This window comes from Tenrec ecaudatus, chromosome 3 (assembly GCF_050624435.1).
Source record: "Tenrec ecaudatus isolate mTenEca1 chromosome 3, mTenEca1.hap1, whole genome shotgun sequence".
Classification (NCBI taxonomy): Eukaryota; Metazoa; Chordata; class Mammalia; order Afrosoricida; family Tenrecidae; genus Tenrec; species Tenrec ecaudatus.
The window spans coordinates 150,415,160-150,436,152 of NC_134532.1; the positions used below are offsets into that span (position 1 = coordinate 150,415,160).

A 20,993-nucleotide genomic window follows, 5' to 3' on the forward strand; every position below is an offset into this window, starting at 1 on the left:
TGATAGTGTTATATTGATAGAGTATTGGGAAGTCCTGAAAGTCTGCAGAAATACTCACAGCGAATGGGGAAAGACCTCATACAAAACCAACAAAATACAGGTGAAGAATAAAAAAATAGAGAACATCTCAGAGATGTGTATTAATCAAACAGAATAGAGTCCACACTATTTTAAGCATTTAGTGCCCTTATATAATAGCACTGCTTGCATTCCCCCCACAAATCATATAGTCAGCATCTTTTATTTATTTTGTTAGATTATTTATTTTGTTGAGAGTGCAATTTTTCTTACAGATTTTGTTAAAGTTTCTCTAAATTCAAAAAACTGCTTTCGTTTTGCCTATTAGTTTATATTTTTAGTTTGAAGTAAAGAATAATAAAAAGTAGACAACAAAACAACCTAGTAGGTATAATGTTTGCATACAACCATAATGAATATATTAGACATCATTCAGTTTAGATCGTGTTAGAAAAAGCTCTCTTTTTGCAGAACTTGACATGGTTCCAATTGGTTAATTAATCATTTGTACATATTTGTTGAATGACAGTTTTTCTATGAGATAGTAAGCTCAGGAGTACAGGGAAGCATCAGGTTCATGCACCATCAAGCTCGTCATTAGGGGCAAAGTCCCTCCATCCATAAGAAGACAGCAATGGTGCAAACAGAATCCATCCAGGGTTACTGTGGAAGAAAAAGCCTGATAATCAGCTTCCATGGTTTTTGGAAGCCTGGTCATAAACAAATCTGGCTGTTCCATGCAGCTTGTTGCTAGTTAATGTTGAGTCAAGCTCCACTCATGGAGACCCCGTGTTTTCAAAGTAGCACTGCTCATGGAAAAGATCATCAGCACTGTCATCGGAGTTTACTCTAGGTGGGTTTGAATGATCAGCCTCTCAGTGAGGGCCTGAGTGCCTCACCACTTGGCACCCAGGGAATCATCCATGAGGATTACAGCCAGGAAAACTCTAGGGAATGGTTTAGTTCTGGAACACCTGGGCTGAGATCTAGGCCATGAAAACAAACACCAAAACTGGTCAGCAGTTTGAGAAGAAAAATATTTAAGCAAAATGGTAGTCTTCAGTGTTTCATGGGAAAAGCACTGTGGCCTTTCACAAATGCATACATCAGAACTAACTGGCCTTCCCCTGCTGAGCATCCTGAGCTTTCCCCTCGTGCCTTTCCTTCCTTGCTAATCTCAAGGCAATTCTGGTTGAAGGGGATCTTAGGCTCTCCCTTTCCATAAATGCCCGCAGTTATGAAATGTGAAGGGGTTTGTGGGCAGCAGTCCCCTAAGAAGTGTACTCCTCATCCCTTCCTTCCTGAAATGCAGGGAGGTTTCCATTCTGGCTCTGTTTATTTCCCCCCCAATAAATGACAGCATGGGATTTCCTGTTTCCAGCATATGGTCTTCTGTCTTATAGGTGTCATAAAATAACTGGCATGGCACATAGAAGACACACACAATATTTTTTATTAATTGAATGACTAGATACGTTGTTACATGCCGCCCCTTTGCTAAATCTTGGATACAAAAAATGCATAAAGTAAAATATTTTTCATGGAAAAATTTACAGAGCATTTGGCTACTAAGTGAAAGACCGGCTCCTTGAACTCAATGAGAGACATCTCGGATGAATAGCCAGAAAATTGGCTTTTGAAAAATGCACATCCATGTTAGTGACCCCACAGGTCTGTCTGAATAGGACAGGCTGGATGAACTATCTGGATGAAAAACAACGGGACCGACAGTTCCGGGGGGACTTGGGGTGGGGGGTAGGGGGGGTAAGGAAGTGGTGTTAACAAACCCAGGGACAAGGGAAAAACATGGGACCCCAAAGGGTAGAGAAGGGGGAGTGGCAGGCCTGATGGGAAATGATCAAGGGTAAGGTTGCTTAGAGAAGAGGTATACTCTAGCCCAGGGGGCGATGAAGCATGGTAGTAGGGCAGGAGGAAGGTCAAGGGAGATGGAGGAAAGAGCTAGGAGTCAAAGGGCATTCATGGAGGTCTAGACAAAGACATGTACATGCATATATATATAGGAGGTTGGGGAAATAGATCTTTGTGTCGATATTTATAGGTCAAGTATTAAGGTGGCGGAAGGACCTTGGGCCTCTACTCAAACACTCCCTCTATGCATGAATACCTTCTTTTATTAAATTGGAACTCTATGATGCTCACTCTCCCGACACAACGGCTGGAGCCAAAGTGTGTGAACAAGTAAATGTGGTGAAGAAAGCTGATGGTGCCCGGCTATCAAAAGAGATAGTGTCTGGGGTCTTAAAGGCTTGAAGATAAACAAGCGGCCATCTAGCTCAGAAGCAACAAAGTCCACATGGAAGAACACACCAGCCTGTGTGATCGAGTGGTCCCAAAGGGATCAGTTACCAGGCATCAAAGAACAAAAAATCATATCATTGACTGCACACCTCCATGATAGGATCGCTGAAGACAAATGGGTGCACAAGCAAATGTGGTGAAGAAAGCTGATGGTGCCCGGCTATCAAAAGAGATAGTGTCTGGGGTCTTAAAGGCTTGAAGGTGAACAAGCGGCCATCTCGCTCAGAAACAAATAAGCCCACATGGAAGAAGCACACCGGCCAGTGCGATCACGAGGTGCCCAAGGGACCAGATATAAGGCATCATGCAAAAAAAAAAAAAAAGATATGTGTGTGTATGTATGTGTATATATGTGTATATGTATATATGTATGTGTATATATATATTATATTAAATGAAGGGGGAAGTGCAGAGTGGAGACCCAAGGCCCAAGTGTCGGCCAATGGAGATCCCCTCATAGAGGGGCTTAGGAGAGGAGATGGGTTAACTAGGGTATGAGGTAGTATTGATGAAGAACACAGCTTTCCCCCAGATCCTGGATGCTTCCTCCCCCCAACTACCATGATCCGAATTCTACCTTGCAGGGCTGGATAGGACAGAGGCTGTACACTGGTACATATGAGGGTTGGAGGTACAGGGAATCCAGGGTGGATGATACCTTCAGGACCAAGGGTGTGAGGGACGATGCTGGGAGAGTGGAGGGTGAGTGGGTTGGAAAGGGGGAACTGATTACAAGGATCCACATGTGACCTCTTCCCTGGGAGAGGGACAGCAGAGAAGGGGGGAAGGGAGACCCCGAATAGGGCAATATATGACAAAATAACGAGGTATGAATTACCAAGGGCATATGAGGGAGGGGAGAATGGGGAGGAAGGGGAAAAAAAGAGGACCTGATGCAAGGGGCTTAAGTGGAGAGCAAATGCCTTGAGAATGATTGGGGCAGGGAATGTATGGATGTGCTTTATACAATTGATGTACGTATATGTATGGATTGTGGTAAGAGTTGTTGGAGTCCCTAATAAAATGTAAAAGAAGAAAAGAGAAAAAAAAATGATTAGGGCAAAGACTGTACAGATGTGCTTTATACAATTGATGTATGTATATGTATGAACTGTGTAAAGAATTGTATCAGCCCCAATAAATTGTTAAAAAAAAAAAAAAAAAAGAAAAATGCACATCCTTTAAAAGCCCTATGGGGAAGTTTCATTGCAATGAGTTGCTATGAGCTGGAAACAACAGAAAACCATTTGATTTAGTTCTGTGTGTGTGTGTGTGTGTGTGTGTATATGTGAGGCAAAATGTAATCGAATTAGTATTGTGATGGCAGTATATGCAATATACAGAAATTGGAAGATGTGAGGTGCATCCTGAAGAAATGGGTGGAAGATAAGCAAATGCAAAGGATATACAAGACAGTATAAAGGCATAGGAAGAAATGATGTCATTGGGGACAGTATGGCTATGTGGTGTCATTGGCTGCCATGGAGTCAGCCCCTCATGTAGACAACATACACAAAAGAATAAAAAGCTGCCCAGGCCTGGTCATACACAAGTCTGGCTGATTAATATAAGATCACCAGGTCTATCTTTGTGCTTCTTAGTCTCAAGGATCCCCCACAACCTGCTCAGCATCCTATCAGTACTCCAACTTCCAGTTATAGACCGGAGCCAGAAGTAGTCACCATGTCTGAGGTGCTTGGACTGAGAATCAAACCCAGGTTTTTCTTATGGAAGGCAAAAATTCTACTAATAACCTCTAACTTTGGCAGAAAGTACCAAAAACAAAAAAAAGTGACAAGTGAAATAAGTCAAAAGGTAGGTTGGAGCAGACACAATAGCCTGATAAGCAATGGTTTGAACAGTTGGGTATCAAAGCATTAGAGAGGAGACACTTGTGGTGGTGATAAAATCAATACCTCGCAGGCTGAGGTCACAGGGAAAGGGAGAAAAAGAGAGATTTGGATTCCACTATATATTTTCATCTAGGAGCCCTGGTGGCATAGTGAGTTATTTGTTGTACTGAACCACAGTCAGTGGTTGAAGCCACCGTAGTAGAAACACAAGGCTTTCTACTCCTCTGAAGAATTAGACTCTTAGAAACACACAAGGGCAGTTCTACCCGATCCTCATTATAAGTCAAAATCGATTCCATAGCAGTGAATCCCATAATTTTAAACAATTGTAATGCTATTTTCTCAATATGGTGTGGAATCCATGGCATTTTCTAACCAGTATCTCGTTAAAGTATTTGGATACTCTCCAAATACTATGGGCTGAACTGAGGAGACACTGGAAATAAAACAGCACTCCTGTTGCTCAGTGTACAAACTGACTTGCAAGTTCTAAGTAGTAAAGCCCAATTAACATAGAATCATTCTAAGACATATCTCCAAATGCTTGTCATGATTTTCATTTGGGGTAGGAGGGTAGGAGCAGCAGAAGCTAAATGCTTGCCAACCTCCCTGTCCCAGTTTTATAATGGTTCCTTCCATAAGAGCAGTACACTTCCCACTCTTCTGCCAAGAAGGTGGTGAACTGGGCTAGGTGTCTCACTCCTAATGTGTGATGAGTTCACATGACTACTGCATTCCTAGGCGTTCCTATTTGGCTTGAAACCTGAGAGAGAGCCTGGGCCAGTCTGGCTTAGTCACACATACCATTCACATCATGCTGCAAGCCTTCAAACATCAACTACTGTATTACTGTGTCCACAGGTGTAGGAGGCCTTGTAGGTGAGAGACAATGTGCCCAGGCTGACAAACATGTTCACTTTCAGAAAATTCTTTTTTCAGCAGCTTTGCCATGATTGAGGTTAACCAACCTGTCACAAATCATTTGATTCTGACTCATGTTGCTTCATGTAACTGAGCTCCTTGGGGGTTTCCAGGCTGTAAGCTTTCAGGAGCAGTTTGCCAGGCCTTTCTTCTGAGTTACTATGGGTGGGTTTCAACTATGAACCTTTTAGTTTGTAGTCAAGTGCTTAACCAATTGCACCACCATTTACAATAATTCTTTAGCAATATTAGGATATAGTTAACAAAAACAGAAGGAACAACTAGGTCATTCTAGCTTGAATGAAATTCACAGGCTAAGTTCAAAGCATCATAAAAACAACAGAGTTAAAATAACAGAGATAAACTGTTAGGGGAGCAGAGTATGAAGGAGACCTGCAAGCAAAAGGAAATCGAGATACTGTTTAGAGAATACTCGCCATCAAAGCTAATCTCTGAAGATACAGACGGTTATTGTCTAGAAGGAGAGTATTAAATATTTTAATGACTCTCACCCACAGAGTTTCAAAGAGGTTAAGTTATTGTTAGGCGGCATCAAGTCAAGTCCAGCCCATAGTGACCCAACGCACAGCAGAATGAAATACTGCAAAGCCCTGTGCCATCCTCACAATTGCTCCTATGCCTAAACCCACTGAAGCAGCCACTGGGTCAATCACTTCATTGAGGGCCTTTCTCGTTTTCCCTGGCCTTCACTTTACCAAACACGATGTCCTTCCCCACGGACTGGTTGGTCTCTCCTGAAAATATGTCTAAAGTATATAAGATAAAACCTTGCCATCCTTGCCTCTTAGGCGCACCCTGGCCATATTTCTTCTAACACAGATCTGCTTGTCCTTTCAGCAGTCCCTGGTACTATCAATACTCTTCTCAGTACCACAAATTAGATGCATTGATTCTTCTAAGATCTTCCTTACTCGGTGTCCAATGTTCACATGCATATTATGCAATGGAGAGTACATGGCTTGGATCAGATGCATCTTAATCCTCAAAGTAATATCCTTGCTCATTAATGCTCTAAAGAAGTCTCGTGCAGCAGATTTACCTAATGCAGTGTCTTTTCATCTCTCAAATGTTGCTTCCATAAGTATTTCCTGTGAATTCAAGTAAGACAGAATGCTTGACAACTCCAACCTTGTCCTCATTTATCATGATGCTACCTACAGGCGCAGTTGTAAGGAATCTGGCCTTCCTCACATTGCGTTGTAATCCATACTGACTGCTACAAGACTTGATCTTCATCAGCAAATGCCTCAAATTCTCTTTACTTTCAGCAAAGAAGGTTATGTTACCTGCATATTACAGGTCATTAATAGCCTCCCTCTAATCCTAATAGTCTTCATATAAGCCAGCTTCTCTAATGATTTGCTCACCATACAGATTGAATACATATGGAGAGAAGGTACAAACCTGACACACACCTCTCCTGATTTTAAACTATGCATTATCCCTTGTTCTGTTCACACAACTGCCTCTTGATCATGTACAAGTTCCAAATGAGCACAATTAAGTGCTCCGGAATTCCCATTCTACTCAAGGTTATCCACACTTTAGTGTGGTCCACATGGTTGAAGGCTTTTGTATCACTAGAAACACAAGTAAACATCATTCTAGTACTTTCTGCTTTGTGCCAAGATCGATCTGACATCAGCAATGACATTTCTTGTTCCATATTGTCTTCTGGATCCGTCCTGACCTTCTGGTAGCTCCCTGCCAATGTACTGATGCAGCCATTGTTGGATGACCTTATGCAAAATTTACTTGGTGTGATATCAGTGGTATTTTAATATAGTTTGAACATTCCATTGGGAAACCTTTTTTTTTTTTTTTGAATGGGCACAAATATGGAGCTCTTCAAGCCAGAGGGCCAAGCAGCTGTCTTCCCATTTTCTTGGCATAGAGAAGTGAGTGGTTCCAGTGCTGCTTCGGCTTGCTGAAACATTTTAATGGGTATTCCATCAATTCCTGGATCCTTGTTTTTGATGAATGAATTCGTTGCAGTTTGAACAACTGCTTTCAGCACCATGGGTTCTTGTGTGCATGCTCTGTCATGAAATGGTGGCACACGGACTAGTTCTTTGGGGACAGTGTGTCTGTGTTCTCTCTGCCTTCTCTTGATGTGTCATTCAGTATTTTGCCTCTAAAATCTTTCAAAATTCCAGTCAGAGGTTTGAATTTTTTCTGGAGATTTCGGGTATGTTAAGCATTTTCTTCCCTTTTGGTTTTCTAATTCTGGATCCTCGTATATTTTGTTGTAATATTTGGCTTTATCTACTTGAGCTGCCTTTTCCAATTTGCTAGTAAGCTCCTTAGCTTAATTCTTTCTCCTCTTAGCTTAAGCTATTCTATTATTAAGAGCAAGTTTCAGAGTCTCTTCTGATATCCACTTTGATCTTTTATTTCCTGTATTTTCGATGACTGTTTGCTTTCTTCATGAATGATAGTCTTGATGTTCTCCCACAGCTCATTAGGTGTTCTGTCATTAGTGTTCAATACATCAAGTCTATCCTTGAAATGTTCTCAAAACTGAGGTAAAATAGACTCAAGGTTTTACTTGGGCTCTTGTGGACTTGTTTCATTTTCTTCAGCTTCATCCTGAACTTACATCTGGGCAACGGATTGTCTATGCCACAGTCCGCCCCTGGTCAGGTTTTAGCTGATCATATTGAGCTTTCCCATCATGTCTTCCCACAGATGTAGTCAATAATAATTTATAATTTATCAAGGGCCATGAAGGTGGGAAGCGAGGGAGGGAGGGAAAAAGAGGAGCTCATACCAAGGGCTCAAATAGAAAGTAAATGTTTAGACAATGATGATGGCAACATATGTACAAATATGTTTGATACAATTAATGGATGGATTGTTATAATTGCTGTAAGAGCCCCCAACAAATGATGTTATAAATGAATGAATGAATGAATGAATGAATGGAGAGATGGTGGGGAGGGGCTGCCCCAGCATCCGTGTTACTCACTGATGCCTCAGGTGTTTAGTGAAAACAGGAGCATTTGCGTCATGCAAAGACTACTTCTTCTTGCAGTTGTTGTTGGGGGATTGCATCAACTGTCAACTCATAGCCATTGTGACCCAGCCGCACTGCCCCAGCGGGTTTTCCAGGCTTTCATCTTTATGGGGCAGATTGCCAGGTCTCGCTCCTATGAGGCAGCTGACTGGGTTCAAACCACCAACATTTTACTCTGTGGGGGGAAGAGGTGGCACTCATCTCCCACACAACCCTGGAAACCCTACGGGACAATTCCACTCTGTCCTATAAGGTCACTATGAGGCAAGATTGACTAAGTGGCAACATGTTTGGCTATTTCGTTCTAGAAACGAATCCCTGAGTGGTGCCGGTGGTTAGTGCACCTGGCTGCTAATGGAAAGGTTAGATGTTCAGGTCTACCCAAAGGTGCTCAGGAGAAAGTTCTGGTGATATACCCCCCAAACCATAGTTAACAGAAAACCACAAGAGCACAATTTTACTCTTGACATTCATGGGATTGCTGTGAGTCAGAAATAATCGACAGCACCTGGTTGCCTTTCACTTGTGTGGTGTGATGGCAGCCCCAGCAAAGCAAAGACTAGGGGGTGTAGAATAGATGTCCTATACACATAATATACCAAGGGAGGAGCTTACTCTAAAAGAATTTGAAATAAAATCTGAATGTATATTCCTCTGGTAGAACTAATCACAATGCCCTCATCAATATGCACTTTCTCATCTTAGGGAGAAAAAAGTTGGAGAACTTCTTTGCTGCATCTTCATGGTAAAGCTAAACATAAGGACACTGTGCAATAGCCATTCTTGTCCCATTTGTCCTATTTTCATTTCAAAAGAAAGCAAACTGGGCAGTCTACTACATAAGACACAGAAGTGTAGCGAATGCACGGTTCCCCATTGTTATTGTGGTTGTTCTTGGACACTGGACCGTGGCAACATGGACTCGGTTCTTACTCATAGGGACCCTTTGTATGCACAGTGGTTGACCCCCTGCCTGCACCATCCGTACAATTAGTCATTTTTGAGCCCATTATCCTTCTGTCGTCTCTATTCAATGTCCAACTTTCCCAGACAGATGGGGGGAGTGAAATGCTATGGTTTGGGTCAGGTGCACCTTCGTCCTTAAAGTGACATCCTTGCTCTTTAACACTTTCAAGAGGCCTTGTGCTGCAGATGTACCCAATGCTTGAATGTGGCCATTGCTTAATTTCTTGACTGCTGCTTCCATCAGCATTATGGATCCAAATAAAATGAAATCTTTGACATCTTCAGTCGTTTCTTCTCTTATTGTGATATTGCCTAGTGGCCCCCTTATGAGGAGTTGCACTTCCTTATGTGTATTATGTTGAAGGCTGTAGTCTTTGACCTTCATCAGAAAGGACCTCAAGCACTGCTTTGCTTTCTGAAAGATGGTGCCGGCTGAGCTGCATGCTGAAGGCTTTCACTGTGCCTCCTTTACCCCAGCAATATTGAAGGATGCCGCAGGCAACACATCTAACCAGGCCGAGCACACGAAAAACAGATAAAAATAATACTCATTGTTGTTGGACCAGAAAGAATGGGTTAATTTTCAATCATTTCAGGAGATAGCATATGACCAAGGACCAATGGTTTTTAAGGTAGAAGTTCAAAGCTCCACTAAAGACACTTGCAATTTCTTTATGTAACCTGGATTAAGCAAAAGCATGAGGAAATTTAACGGAATATTTTCCTGAACAAAAAATCCCAACCTGTTATATTTGAATGCATTTTAACTCATAGTGATTCTAAATGTCCCATAGGATGTCTTGGCTGTAACCTTTATAGAAACAGATCACCAAGCCTGCCTTCCTTAATGGAAACTTAGTGAACTTGACCTGCCTACTTTGGGGTTAGTAATCAAGTGAAAACAGCTTTTATTTATGGGAATTAGGAAACAAGACAATGTTTCTTTAGGGACACATTTCATTTTGTGCTGCTCAATATTTATATCTCCCATATTTGGATACATATCCCCGTTGTATTCCACCATCACCATCCCAACTATATACTCTGGAAAGACAGGAAAGATAAGAACCTTCTTCCAACTTATCTTTATAAACTGCATGGTGGCTCAAATGCCACCTCCAGGAGGAAGGCCCCTATGATCTCACTCTCCTCCACTGGAGATAATCTCCTCCTTACTGTGTCAAGCTGTGTTGAGAACCAGCACGACTCCTGTACGGTAATACTTAGCAACTTCTTCTTACTTCCCCCCAAATATTTCAAGCCCTTGGGGGACTGAAAGAATCTCTTCTCAAAAACGGTTAGGACCATGTTCTATATTTGAGACTAAAAGCTACTGGTGAATATCCACATATAATCTACTTAAATCACAGGATGGTCGTTTTCCTTCTAGTGCAATTATCTTTGGCTTTCAGATAAAAATGAATCAGAGTTCTGATGCACTTCTAGCAAGGAAGTACACAGTGTGAGCTGAATGCAAGTGTCATTAAAATAAATTCCTCCGTGTGGTGGGGTCAGATCAGGTGCAATCCCCACACTGTGTCTCTAGTGTTGTCCCTCATAGCACCATGGGTCAGTGAGGGACGCTGTGTCTTGTAGTGGGGCTGGCCCTATGGTCCTCTCTGTGCATTGGCTGTTCTGAGTGGGAATAGCATCCTTGGTGGGCCAGGATGTGTTCCACTCTCTCTTCCTTCCCCTTCATTTGCTCCTGTGTGCTCTGATCAGACATGTCCCTCTCCCTCAGCTGTAGCTTCGGTGCTGTCCTCTGAAGTGCTATCCATGTAGTTGGGACTGGAGTTTGCCCTTCCTCATTTTTCTCCTCCCTCATGAACACTTGATAATGTAACATTTTTTTCATGTCTTACACTGACAGATGTCTCCCTTCACCCACTTTTCTGTTGTCCATCCCCCTGGATGGGGAGGGGGTTATATGTAGATCATTGGGATCGGTTCCACCTTTCTCCCCCCACCTTTCCCTTACCCTCCTGGTATCACTACTTTCATTATTGGTCCTGAGGGGTTTATCTGTCCTGGATTCCCTATGTTTCCAGCTCTTATCTGTACCAGTGTACATCCTCTGGTCTAGCTGGATTTGTAAGGTAGAATTGGGATAATGATAATGGAGGGGAGGAAACACTAAAGAAGTAGAGGAAAGTAGTGTTTCATCAGTGTTATACTGCACTCTGACTGGCTCTCCTCCTCCCAGTGAACCTTCTATAAGGAGATTTCCAGTTGCCTACAAATGTGCTTTGAGTTTCCCCTCATTCACATTGATAAGATTTTTTGTTCTTTGATGCCTGAAACTAGATGCTATTGACATCTCGAGATAACACAAGATGATATGTTTCTTCCATGTGGGCTTTATTGCTTCTCAGGTAGATGGCCGCTTGTTTACCTTCCAGCCTTTATGGCCTCAGATGCTATATCTTTTGATAGCCAGGCACCATCACCTTTCTTCACCACACTTGCTTATGCATCCGCTTTGCCTTCAGCGATCATGTCGGGAAGGTGAGCATCATGGAATGCCAGTTTAATAGAACAAAGTGTTCTTGCATTGAGGGTGTACTTGAGGAGAGGCCCAATGTGGATGTATAGATTGTGATAAGAGTTGTAGAAGCCCCCAATAAAATGATTTTTTTAAAAGAATAAATTACATGGATATAAACTTGGAAAGGTAATCCTCCTTCATTATCTTCATTAGCTAACAGTGTACATAATTATTGCTCTAGCAGACGTGGACATTTCAAATATTATTATTCTTATGGTCGCTAAATCTTCACCAAACAGCTCTCAACAATTTATTATATTAATAATGCAGCTCCACACTCTGATTCCATAGTTTTAAGATTAAATACCACCCATGTCTATCTCATTTACAAACCACCAGAATTGTGTCTGACAACCAAATTCATGTTGCAGATCCTCTGATATCATTATTGCAGTATCTAATTTATTGCCTTTTAGATACTGCAATTCTAATGCCCCATTGGTATCACTATGACAAAAATTAGTTTAACTACTTGATTTGTAATTAACCAGTATTATAATTATTTCTACTTTTACTCAAGTTTTTACATTTTAAATAAAACAATTTTTTAAAATTAACATACTCTGACATGAGACTGTCTGTTTTAAATTTTCAAGATTTGGTTTTGGGGGAGGGGTCTCGTCAGCGCCTCACCTGACCCCACGGCCACAGCTCCGCTGCTGCTCGGCAGCGACGCTCTCTCCCCGGCTCAGGGCGCGGAGCCATGTACATCAAGCAGAGCTCTATGAACCCTTTCCTTCAATAAATCAATCTCACTGTGAAAATAAAGTCCCTTGGAACAAAATAAAAATTTTCAAGATTTAAAAAGGTATACTAATTTTATTAGATTTGGATATTTTACAGACAAATAATCCAAAACTAGAATTGAACAAAAATTAGCACATAATTTCCTGATGACAAGTATATATTTAGAATATTATTATTATCATAGTATTGTTTAGAATAGTATGTCGTATTTCTAATACAGTTGTTTTATGTGTTGCTGCTGTTTGGTGCCATTGAATTGGTATCAATTCATAATGACCTTTGGAAAAATCCAGGTTTATTAAAATTCTTACCAAAATTAAAAAGAAAGAAATTATTGCTAAAAAGTAAATACAATGCCCAGCAAAAAAAAACAACAACAACTGTTGAAGTAAGTAAAAAAATGATGTATTAACCTCAGAATTTGTTACTCTAAACTTCACTATTATGGTGGTTGCATATTGTTCATTTGAGCATAATAATAGAGATAACAGCAATCACTAAAATTGACATGTCCTAAGGGATTAGCTTACTGTGTGTCAGGGCCTAAAACTGATGTTTTATATTCTTTATCTCATTTAATGCTTATATAACTCAATGCTATTTATTTACAAATGAGGACAAATGAAATGTATCACATACTAAATAATTGTCCAGCGTCACAGGGCAATGGAGGGTAGCCTGACTCTGTCTAGGCATTTCTTTCTAACCATATTGTCAGCACACCTAGCTTTTCCATCTGGATCTACCAGTTCTTTTTTGTGTGGCTTTTGATTACTCATGTCTGGTCTCCAAAGCTCATTTTCATTAGCAGCAAAATAGGAATTATATCCAAGAATGTTGAGAACTAAATAAGATAGTTTATAAGAAAGGATGATCTGAATTGTGGAGCCAAATAATGCTACTCCTTGTGTTATTAATGAGACAAGAAAGTAAAACACGAATTGAGATCATGATAGTGGGAAGGAGGAAGCATTAAAGAAGTAACAAAAGGAGAGAGAAAATATTGATTAGTTCTTGGTCACAATTTTCCAACAAAAAGAGTACCACTGGACAATATTCCTATTTGCTAGAAATCGCTATGGTCATTAGATAAAAGGCAAACATGAATAACTATATTATACCTTAAGAAAGAATAGCTAAATCCTTTTGAATGATTGTAGAAGTGACTAGTAAATTAGGAAAACAAGATTATAGATGAAAACTGTGCTCATTCCACCACATACGACACTTTATAAAGCTCTTGAAAATTAAAGCTTTCTTATATTAACTGCAGTATTATGAGGTCCAAGTTTCTATGATTAATAAAAAAATGTTACTTCCTGGAAGTATTTGAATTCTTATTTCCATAAAGGAGAAATAATAGTTAAATGTCCCTTCATTCTTCATTCTAGATAATTAATTGAAGTGATCATTAGACATATTTCTCAAAGTCATTATGGCTTTAAAAAAATGTCATATGTATGATCTCAACCACATGTATTAGCATCCAGAATTTGAGATCAACAAACTGGGGTTCTCCAGTTTTGCCTTAGTTTTCTACCGCAAGAATTTGCTACTTAGTTAAGGTTGACATTTCATAGGTAAACTTGAAGTTTAATACTCTTTCTCTGGCCCTGACTACTGCCTGCCCTTTGACTGTTATGTACCTTATAGGCATTGGTCCATAAACAATGCAAATGAAGTGACTATAGTCTATGCAAAGAGAGTATCTTCTTATGCAAATGAAGTGTCTGTGACCTACTGAGAGGGAATCAGTCGGTTCTTGGCTCTGGTGGAAGGCCTATACTTTGAAATTGATTAGATGTTTCTAGATAATAAGCAACCAGCCCCATAGAGATTTCAGAGACAGAAAGAAGCAGGAGGCTAGAACAAGCAGCAAGGGCAAAAGGCAAGAGAGGCCATAAGCAAGAAACTTTCTGAGAGAGTTGTGGAAAGGGTCAGAGACTGTCACACTGAAGACAGCGACAAACAGAAGGAGACTCGTAATGGAGCTGGCAGTGACATGTCTGGAGGGGGCATATGGCAGAGCTGGTGACGGACAGACAGCAGAACAGAGAGGAGGCTGTCCTTAAGGGCTAACAGAAGGCTGTATGCCCTAGGGAAGTCTCATCACTAAAATAAGGTGACTGCCTGCCTGCATAGTACCTGAACCCAACCTATATAGGAGCCTGTTGATCTTGATGTCAAGCTGTATCTGTTAATAAAACAGTGAACTGTAAGTATAATCTGTGATTTCTGTTTGGTCCTTGCAATGGATTAGTAAACTCAAAAGAGCCACAGAGAGTAGGACGGACATTTGTGGTTAAGTTGGAGAACAGAGATGTCTGACCCCCCACCTTATGGGAATTAGCTTTCGGTTGATCTTGGGCACAGCCCCTCCTGAAGTTAGACTGGTTCTATTGCTAGTTAAACTAATTGGGTACTATTTCTATATCTACGACATCAGACAAGTTTTTGTTTTCTTCTTGGCTTTCTATTTTCTAAGACATGTGATTTTTATTTATCTCTTAGCAGTTCAAACACACACAGAGCCATCTTGGTCCCAGCCTCAAAAACCATATGGAACAATTCTGTTCTACACATATAGGATTTCCATGAGTCAGAATCACCTTGACCGTGACTAGCAACACCAACAACAGTGGCTTTTCCTCTTTCCTAGCATTGATATTGTTAGGAATTTTAAAAGATTATACAGCCAATAAGGGAAAAAATAGTAGCAAAGGGACCCCATAGTTTCAACCATCCCTTTGTTCATTTTTAAGATCACCATAACATTAAATAAATGGAGTAATAAAAGTATTCATTGTATCAAAGAAAACCTTAGATGGTTAGAGTGCAGTACTTTCTTTGTTTTGGCTCTTCTAGACCTTGTCTTTGTAACTTCTACAAAATGATTGGGTGGAAACACGAATAGAGTGTATGGAATTCTAACTTATGGATTGGCCAATTTTGCCATCTTGTGGGTATACAATTAACTATCTCAGAAGCAGAAACAGGGCACAACCCTACCATCAAGAAAGAAGAAAGGAATGGAGAACATCCTTTGGACTCAGAAATCCAATACATGAAACATTCTTGAATAAGCAATCAGAGCTGTGATAGCAGAGGAGGGATGACAGCAGAGGCAGCACAACCAAGAGCATAAAACAGAACCGTGGGCTTTCTGTCTCAGGGAGGACAAAAGGAAAACGATGCCTTTGGATGAGAGCCTCATTTGTGGAGTGAGATGCTTCTAGGCATTTAATTAGGGGATCGATGTTTGCGCACTCACAATGTTAGAGCTGAGTGTTTTCCAGGTTAGGTGTATGGCACAGGGGTGTGACTTGGTGGCACTTATCAGCAGTCTTGAAGGAGTCTTGAGGGAGTTTTATAACACTTGTCTAAGCCAGGCAGTAGTCAAAAAGTCACATGGCTGAGAGGCCAAGGACCAGAGAGTTAGACGTGCCAGCAGGTAGTTATAAGAGGAGCTCCTAATCAGACGAACTGTATCCTGAGCACTTCTGTTCTTGAATTATAACCCGTTCACTTCCCTAAGAAGCGTCATACTTATGAGTGTGGCATGGAAGTTCTGTGCAACCATTGCAATGAATGACCACCTCCAGCAGAGAAGTAGAGATCGTCACAAAGGGTAAGTGGTGCCAGAATTAGTAAGAAGGTTAGAGGGTGGAGTCTGGCCTGCACCTTAAAGAAGTCAGCCTTGGGCTGAGGTTGAGTTTGATTCTCCTTTCTCCTGGTGAAGCCAGAGGAGGTCAGGCACCACCCTTTGACCACTCTTACAGTATAAAGGTTCGCATGCTCACCCACTAACCAAGAGCTGAAAGTGTTCAGTACCCCCAACAGCACATCAGAATAAAGACGTTGTTGTCCATTTCTCAAAACTCAGCAAATGAAAGCGCTACAGATACACACTAGATTGTCAAGAGTCAGAGTCAACTTAATAGCAATTGTTATCATTGGTTTTTGAATGTTTTTAATGGTGTAAACCCACAAAGCTCTGAATGTTCAAAAACCTTAAAGTCATAGCTTTAAGAAGTAAAAATAATAAAATTACATGGAGATATACAACCTCCCAGATCCTACCCACCTCCTGGCCGTTGGTGCTCTCCATCGGTGTGCAAAAGCATTGCGATGGGCATCCCTACATTCTTGGATCTTCCAGCCACAACCACATTCTTCCCAAAGGTTTCAATTCCTTAAAATACAGAGTTTGATTTGAGTGCAGTACCAACAAGAATTAAATTAACTTAAGCATCCGAACCGCCAACTGCAGCATTCTTTAAAAACTTCTCATTAAATTTGGATTATTGCATGACCCGTCTATGATGCACTCAGTCATTATTTATAAATACTGCTCTTTAATGCTTCTTGGATTTAACACTTCCCTTCTGGTGATGTCAGAATTACAAAGCCCACTAATATTTTCACCCTGCCATTAAATTACTTTCCAACATGGAGATTCACATGAAGAGTTAGAAGTGTAGAAGCTTGCACATATTAACCATTAATTAAAACATATAAAGTACCAAAAAAGGAGTGCTAATGGCACAGTGGGTAAAGTGCTCACTTGCTAACTGACAGACAGAGGTTCAAACCCACCAGCTGTGCAGTTTGCTTGTGTAAAGATCCCAGCCATGGGGGTTCTATGGGGGCACTTGTACGTTGTCCTACTGGGTCACCTGGAGCTGGAATTGACTCAATGGTAACCGCTATGGAGAGCTTAAAGTACAATCATGTCATGCTTACCTGAAAAACCAATCTTTGACCAATTATAGAACAGAATAAAATGACAGAACAATATGCTTCACTAAATGCATGCACGTGACCCCAGAGGCAAGGTCTGAGCTGACAAATGGAGAAGAGGGTGACGTGTGAAGCTCTATTAGGTCTCTTCATACATAAAATGAGATTGTCAGAACTACTGTAAGGTTTTTCCAAGTGGTAACATTTGAGGGGAATGATTCTAGGATCTGCTTTCCCTCGGGGTTTTTCACTCTTAGTTGGGAAACAGCAGACTAGGAAAGAGAAGACACTGCCAGAAATGGAAGTGGCAGTGATGGAGGCAGGAGAATCAGCAGTATGAAAGGCAATTAAGCTGACAGTACGAGGGTGAACATCTCTGCACCTCTCAAGAGCCCCTGAGGTCCCTGATATATTTAGCACAGCTCAGTAGTAAATGCATATTATGTAAATCTGGACCAATCAAGAAAATCTTGAAATACGAGGGGGTAACCCCCATAAAGATGGAAAAAAAGCTCCCCTGGGTAAAGTCTTCATAGTATGCATTTTTCCCGCTAAGTGAGCATTCAGCAACTCCCTCTGAGTTAGTGCACCCAGTTGCATCACCTGGGAACATTCTCTATGGTCACAGTGAATTTTTTTTATAAATGCAGTTTCACTCAAACCTCATTTTTGGCAATGGCCTATTTAAGAAAACAGCAGGCGGCTATGAAATGTTGTTTCCTGCTCAGGAAAAAATGCTGCAGAAGCTGTTGTGATGTTGGACACAGCTTACGAGGATAAACTCGGGTACAAGTGGTTTTCTCATTTCAAAAAATATGAAATATTGGTTGATGACAAACCTCGTTCTGGACATTCATCAATTTTCTGAATGGATGAAAATGTCAACAAAATGCAAGCACTTGTGCTTAAAGACTGAGAAACCATTGAGGGATGGGGAAGTTATCTGGATGATTTAGAGCTCAGTTCGGGGAATTATTTTTAATCATTTCAGTTCAGCAAATTTTAACAGAAATTTTAGGAATGAGAAAAGTCACCGTGAAATTTGTGCGTTGGGCACTGACTGACCAGGAGAGTGTCAAGTGGAAACATGCTGTGCTTTGAAAGATCAGCTCCAAAGCGACCCAGACTTTTTCCCAAGGTCATTGCTGGTGAGGAGACATGGTGCTCTTCTTATGACCCTGAGAGCAAACATCAGTCAAGTCAATGGAAGATTCCATCATCACTTCGCCCGAAAAAAACTCTTCAAGGGAAATCAAAGATCAAGAAGATGCTCAATTGTTTTCTTTTGTTTTTGATGTAGAGGGTTAGTGCATTTGGAGTTCCACCGTTTGGAGTTCCCCCAGGTCAGACGATTAATCAAACTGTTTATATAGAGGTTCTAAGAAGACTGCACAACAGTGCGTGTGACAAAAAGGCCTGATTTGTGGGAGACAGGAAACTGGTTTTGCCACCATGACAATGCACCTGCTCATGTAGCCAGCTCAGCGTGCCACTTTGGGGAAAAAACAGCATGACTCTCTTGCCCCATGTACTTGCTCTTCTGACCTCACTCTGTGTGACTTCTTTTTCTTTCTGTGAATGAAGAGGGACATGAAAGGACAGAGATTTGACCTTGTAGACGAGGTGAAGAAAAAAAACGAGGGAGGTGCTATCAGCCATCCAAACAGATGGGTTTGAAAAATGTTTCCAAGAATGGAATCACAGATTTGATGAATGTATTAAGTATAATGGAGAGTAGTTTGAAAGTAATAAGGAATTTTGAGAATGAGAGGGGAATGAATGTATAGGGGTGCTTTACTCAATTGATGTATGTATTGATTGTGATAAGAGTTGTATAAGCCCCAATAAAATGATTTATATTCTTTTTTTAAAAAAAGATAAAAAAAGAAAGTACTAAGATTGTTTTATAAAAAAATTAAATGCATAGGTTTGAAAAATAAAATTCTGATTGTTTTGGGGTACCCCTTCACATGAAGGTAAGTCAAAGCGTTTTGCCACTAGGCTTTCGGTTCACATGTATGGATTGTAAACATGTCTTTACAATCAATGAGTGGCCTCAGACAGGTTCAGAAATATATGTGTCTCAGTTGGTTAAGGTGTCTCAAAATACTTTTGAGGGGAACTTTTGGGCCAGTTATATTCGAGAAGAGAGGTCAGCTCAGAAAGCTCTGGCAACTGTGTTTTGGTATTTCAAAGGGTGATCTTGATACATTTGCTGGAAAGACAAAAGATGATTATGGGGTCTTATTACCAAAAAAGTTCTAAGAAACTTGCAACTGCATTGGACAGTTAAAGGCCAGGAAAGCTACACCCATGATGCTTTTCTCATCGCAACAATGTACCTGCTCATTTTTGTATGAGGGCTGTCTTATGAGAATGTTGCTGGAAAGCCTGACCTCTTCCACCTGACAGTGCTGATCTTTCCCCTTCAGACTTCTTTTTGTACCCCAAATTCAAAACACAATGAAAAGAAGAACAATTCGGGTCCCTCAGGGATGCCAAAATTGCTGTTTCAATGGAGGGCAAATCAAATAATACAGGATCTTTCGAGGAAAGGTTACAGAGATGGAACTGCCTTCCCAAGCCTATAAATCCGAACATGGAAGATATGTTGAGAAACAATAAGCTTCGCCCTTGACATTTTTGTTTAATTAAGAGGATTCTAGGCTTTTGTAGCAATATTTTTGACCTTCCTTTGTATGTTTAACATTTTATTTTTAAAGGTAAGGAAAAAGCATTGTACACTTTGGAATGATTTTTAACAATCACAATAAGTTTATGGTTTAAAAGTAGAGAGAGACACTTCATATATGCAAAATTCAGACAGTCCTGCATGTGCACACCCACTGCATGGTCCTATTTTATTTAGTTTGGCTTACTCTCTGACTTTCATACACTTAAATCTTCCTACAGACTTAAGTTTGATGACTTGTTCATTTGTGACACTCAAGAGGACTAAGGGATTACACAAGACCCCATTAGAGCAGTTAGTAATTCAGTCCCTACAAAGCCCACGTTACCAACCTGTTCTTTTAATTATTTCCCAAACAGCACTGGCAGTGGCAGGCACGAGCGAATGCTGATCAAGACACAGCCTTCCAATATTGATAATATGAAATCCATCCACATCTTTTTCAGGCGTAATTCCATTGCATACTGTTCGCTCTTCAACATGGTCTGAAAAGCAAATTAAATTGGTCTCATTAAAAAATTGCTATTGATTTAGGAGCCTGGAAAAGGAGATTCCGGGACTTACAGCCAGACCACTTATTATGCTGTAGCACCAGTGTAAAGGGATAAGATCCTCTCTCTTTTCTTTTTCTTGCCCCAAAATAATGAGCCAATCTGCTCTTGGCTCATGGCGATAATGAGCTGCTAAGAGCATTACCTGTCAGGAGTGGCTGATCTGGTCAAAGGGAATTATTTGTGAAATAAGAAATGCCCATGAGATATGGAAACAGTTGTGTCATATGTCTTTGCCTCAATATGTTTTCACATTCAGGAGGGCTTAATTCTGTTTCACCTGTACATATTATTTCACTAAGAAGTTTCTATTAAGTTACTTCAAGCTTTGAAAATAAAAATGACTGTGTTAGCATTTAAAAAAGATTCACACCAGCTTTCGTACCTATATCCTTTTCAAGCGACACAGCAATAACTCAAATGTAAATGTAAAACCTACACACATCCTTTCCCTGAAGCATTACCCCATGGAAATCCACGCTATTATTATGGTCTACATGCAAGAAACCATGCAATCTGCCTAAAGGGTTAATCATATGAGAAGAGGTCCCAGTCACCTCATTTTGAGAAGGACTAATTAGACCAAAGAACAAACCTGGAGCTG

At 40.6% G+C, this 20,993-nt stretch overlaps 1 protein-coding gene across 1 annotated transcript in view; it reads right to left on the reverse strand.

The window, feature by feature from the left end:
- The window catches only part of MTHFD2L (methylenetetrahydrofolate dehydrogenase (NADP+ dependent) 2 like), a 145,433-nt gene that overhangs the window by 104,119 nt on the left and 20,321 nt on the right, over positions 1-20,993 (reverse strand). Inside the window, exons 3-4 of the mRNA XM_075544206.1 lie at positions 20,171-20,323; positions 16,491-16,598 (exon numbers count right to left, since the gene is read on the reverse strand). Coding sequence (XP_075400321.1) covers positions 16,491-16,598; positions 20,171-20,323 — 261 coding nt within the window. The remainder of the gene's footprint in view (positions 1-16,490; positions 16,599-20,170; positions 20,324-20,993) is intronic.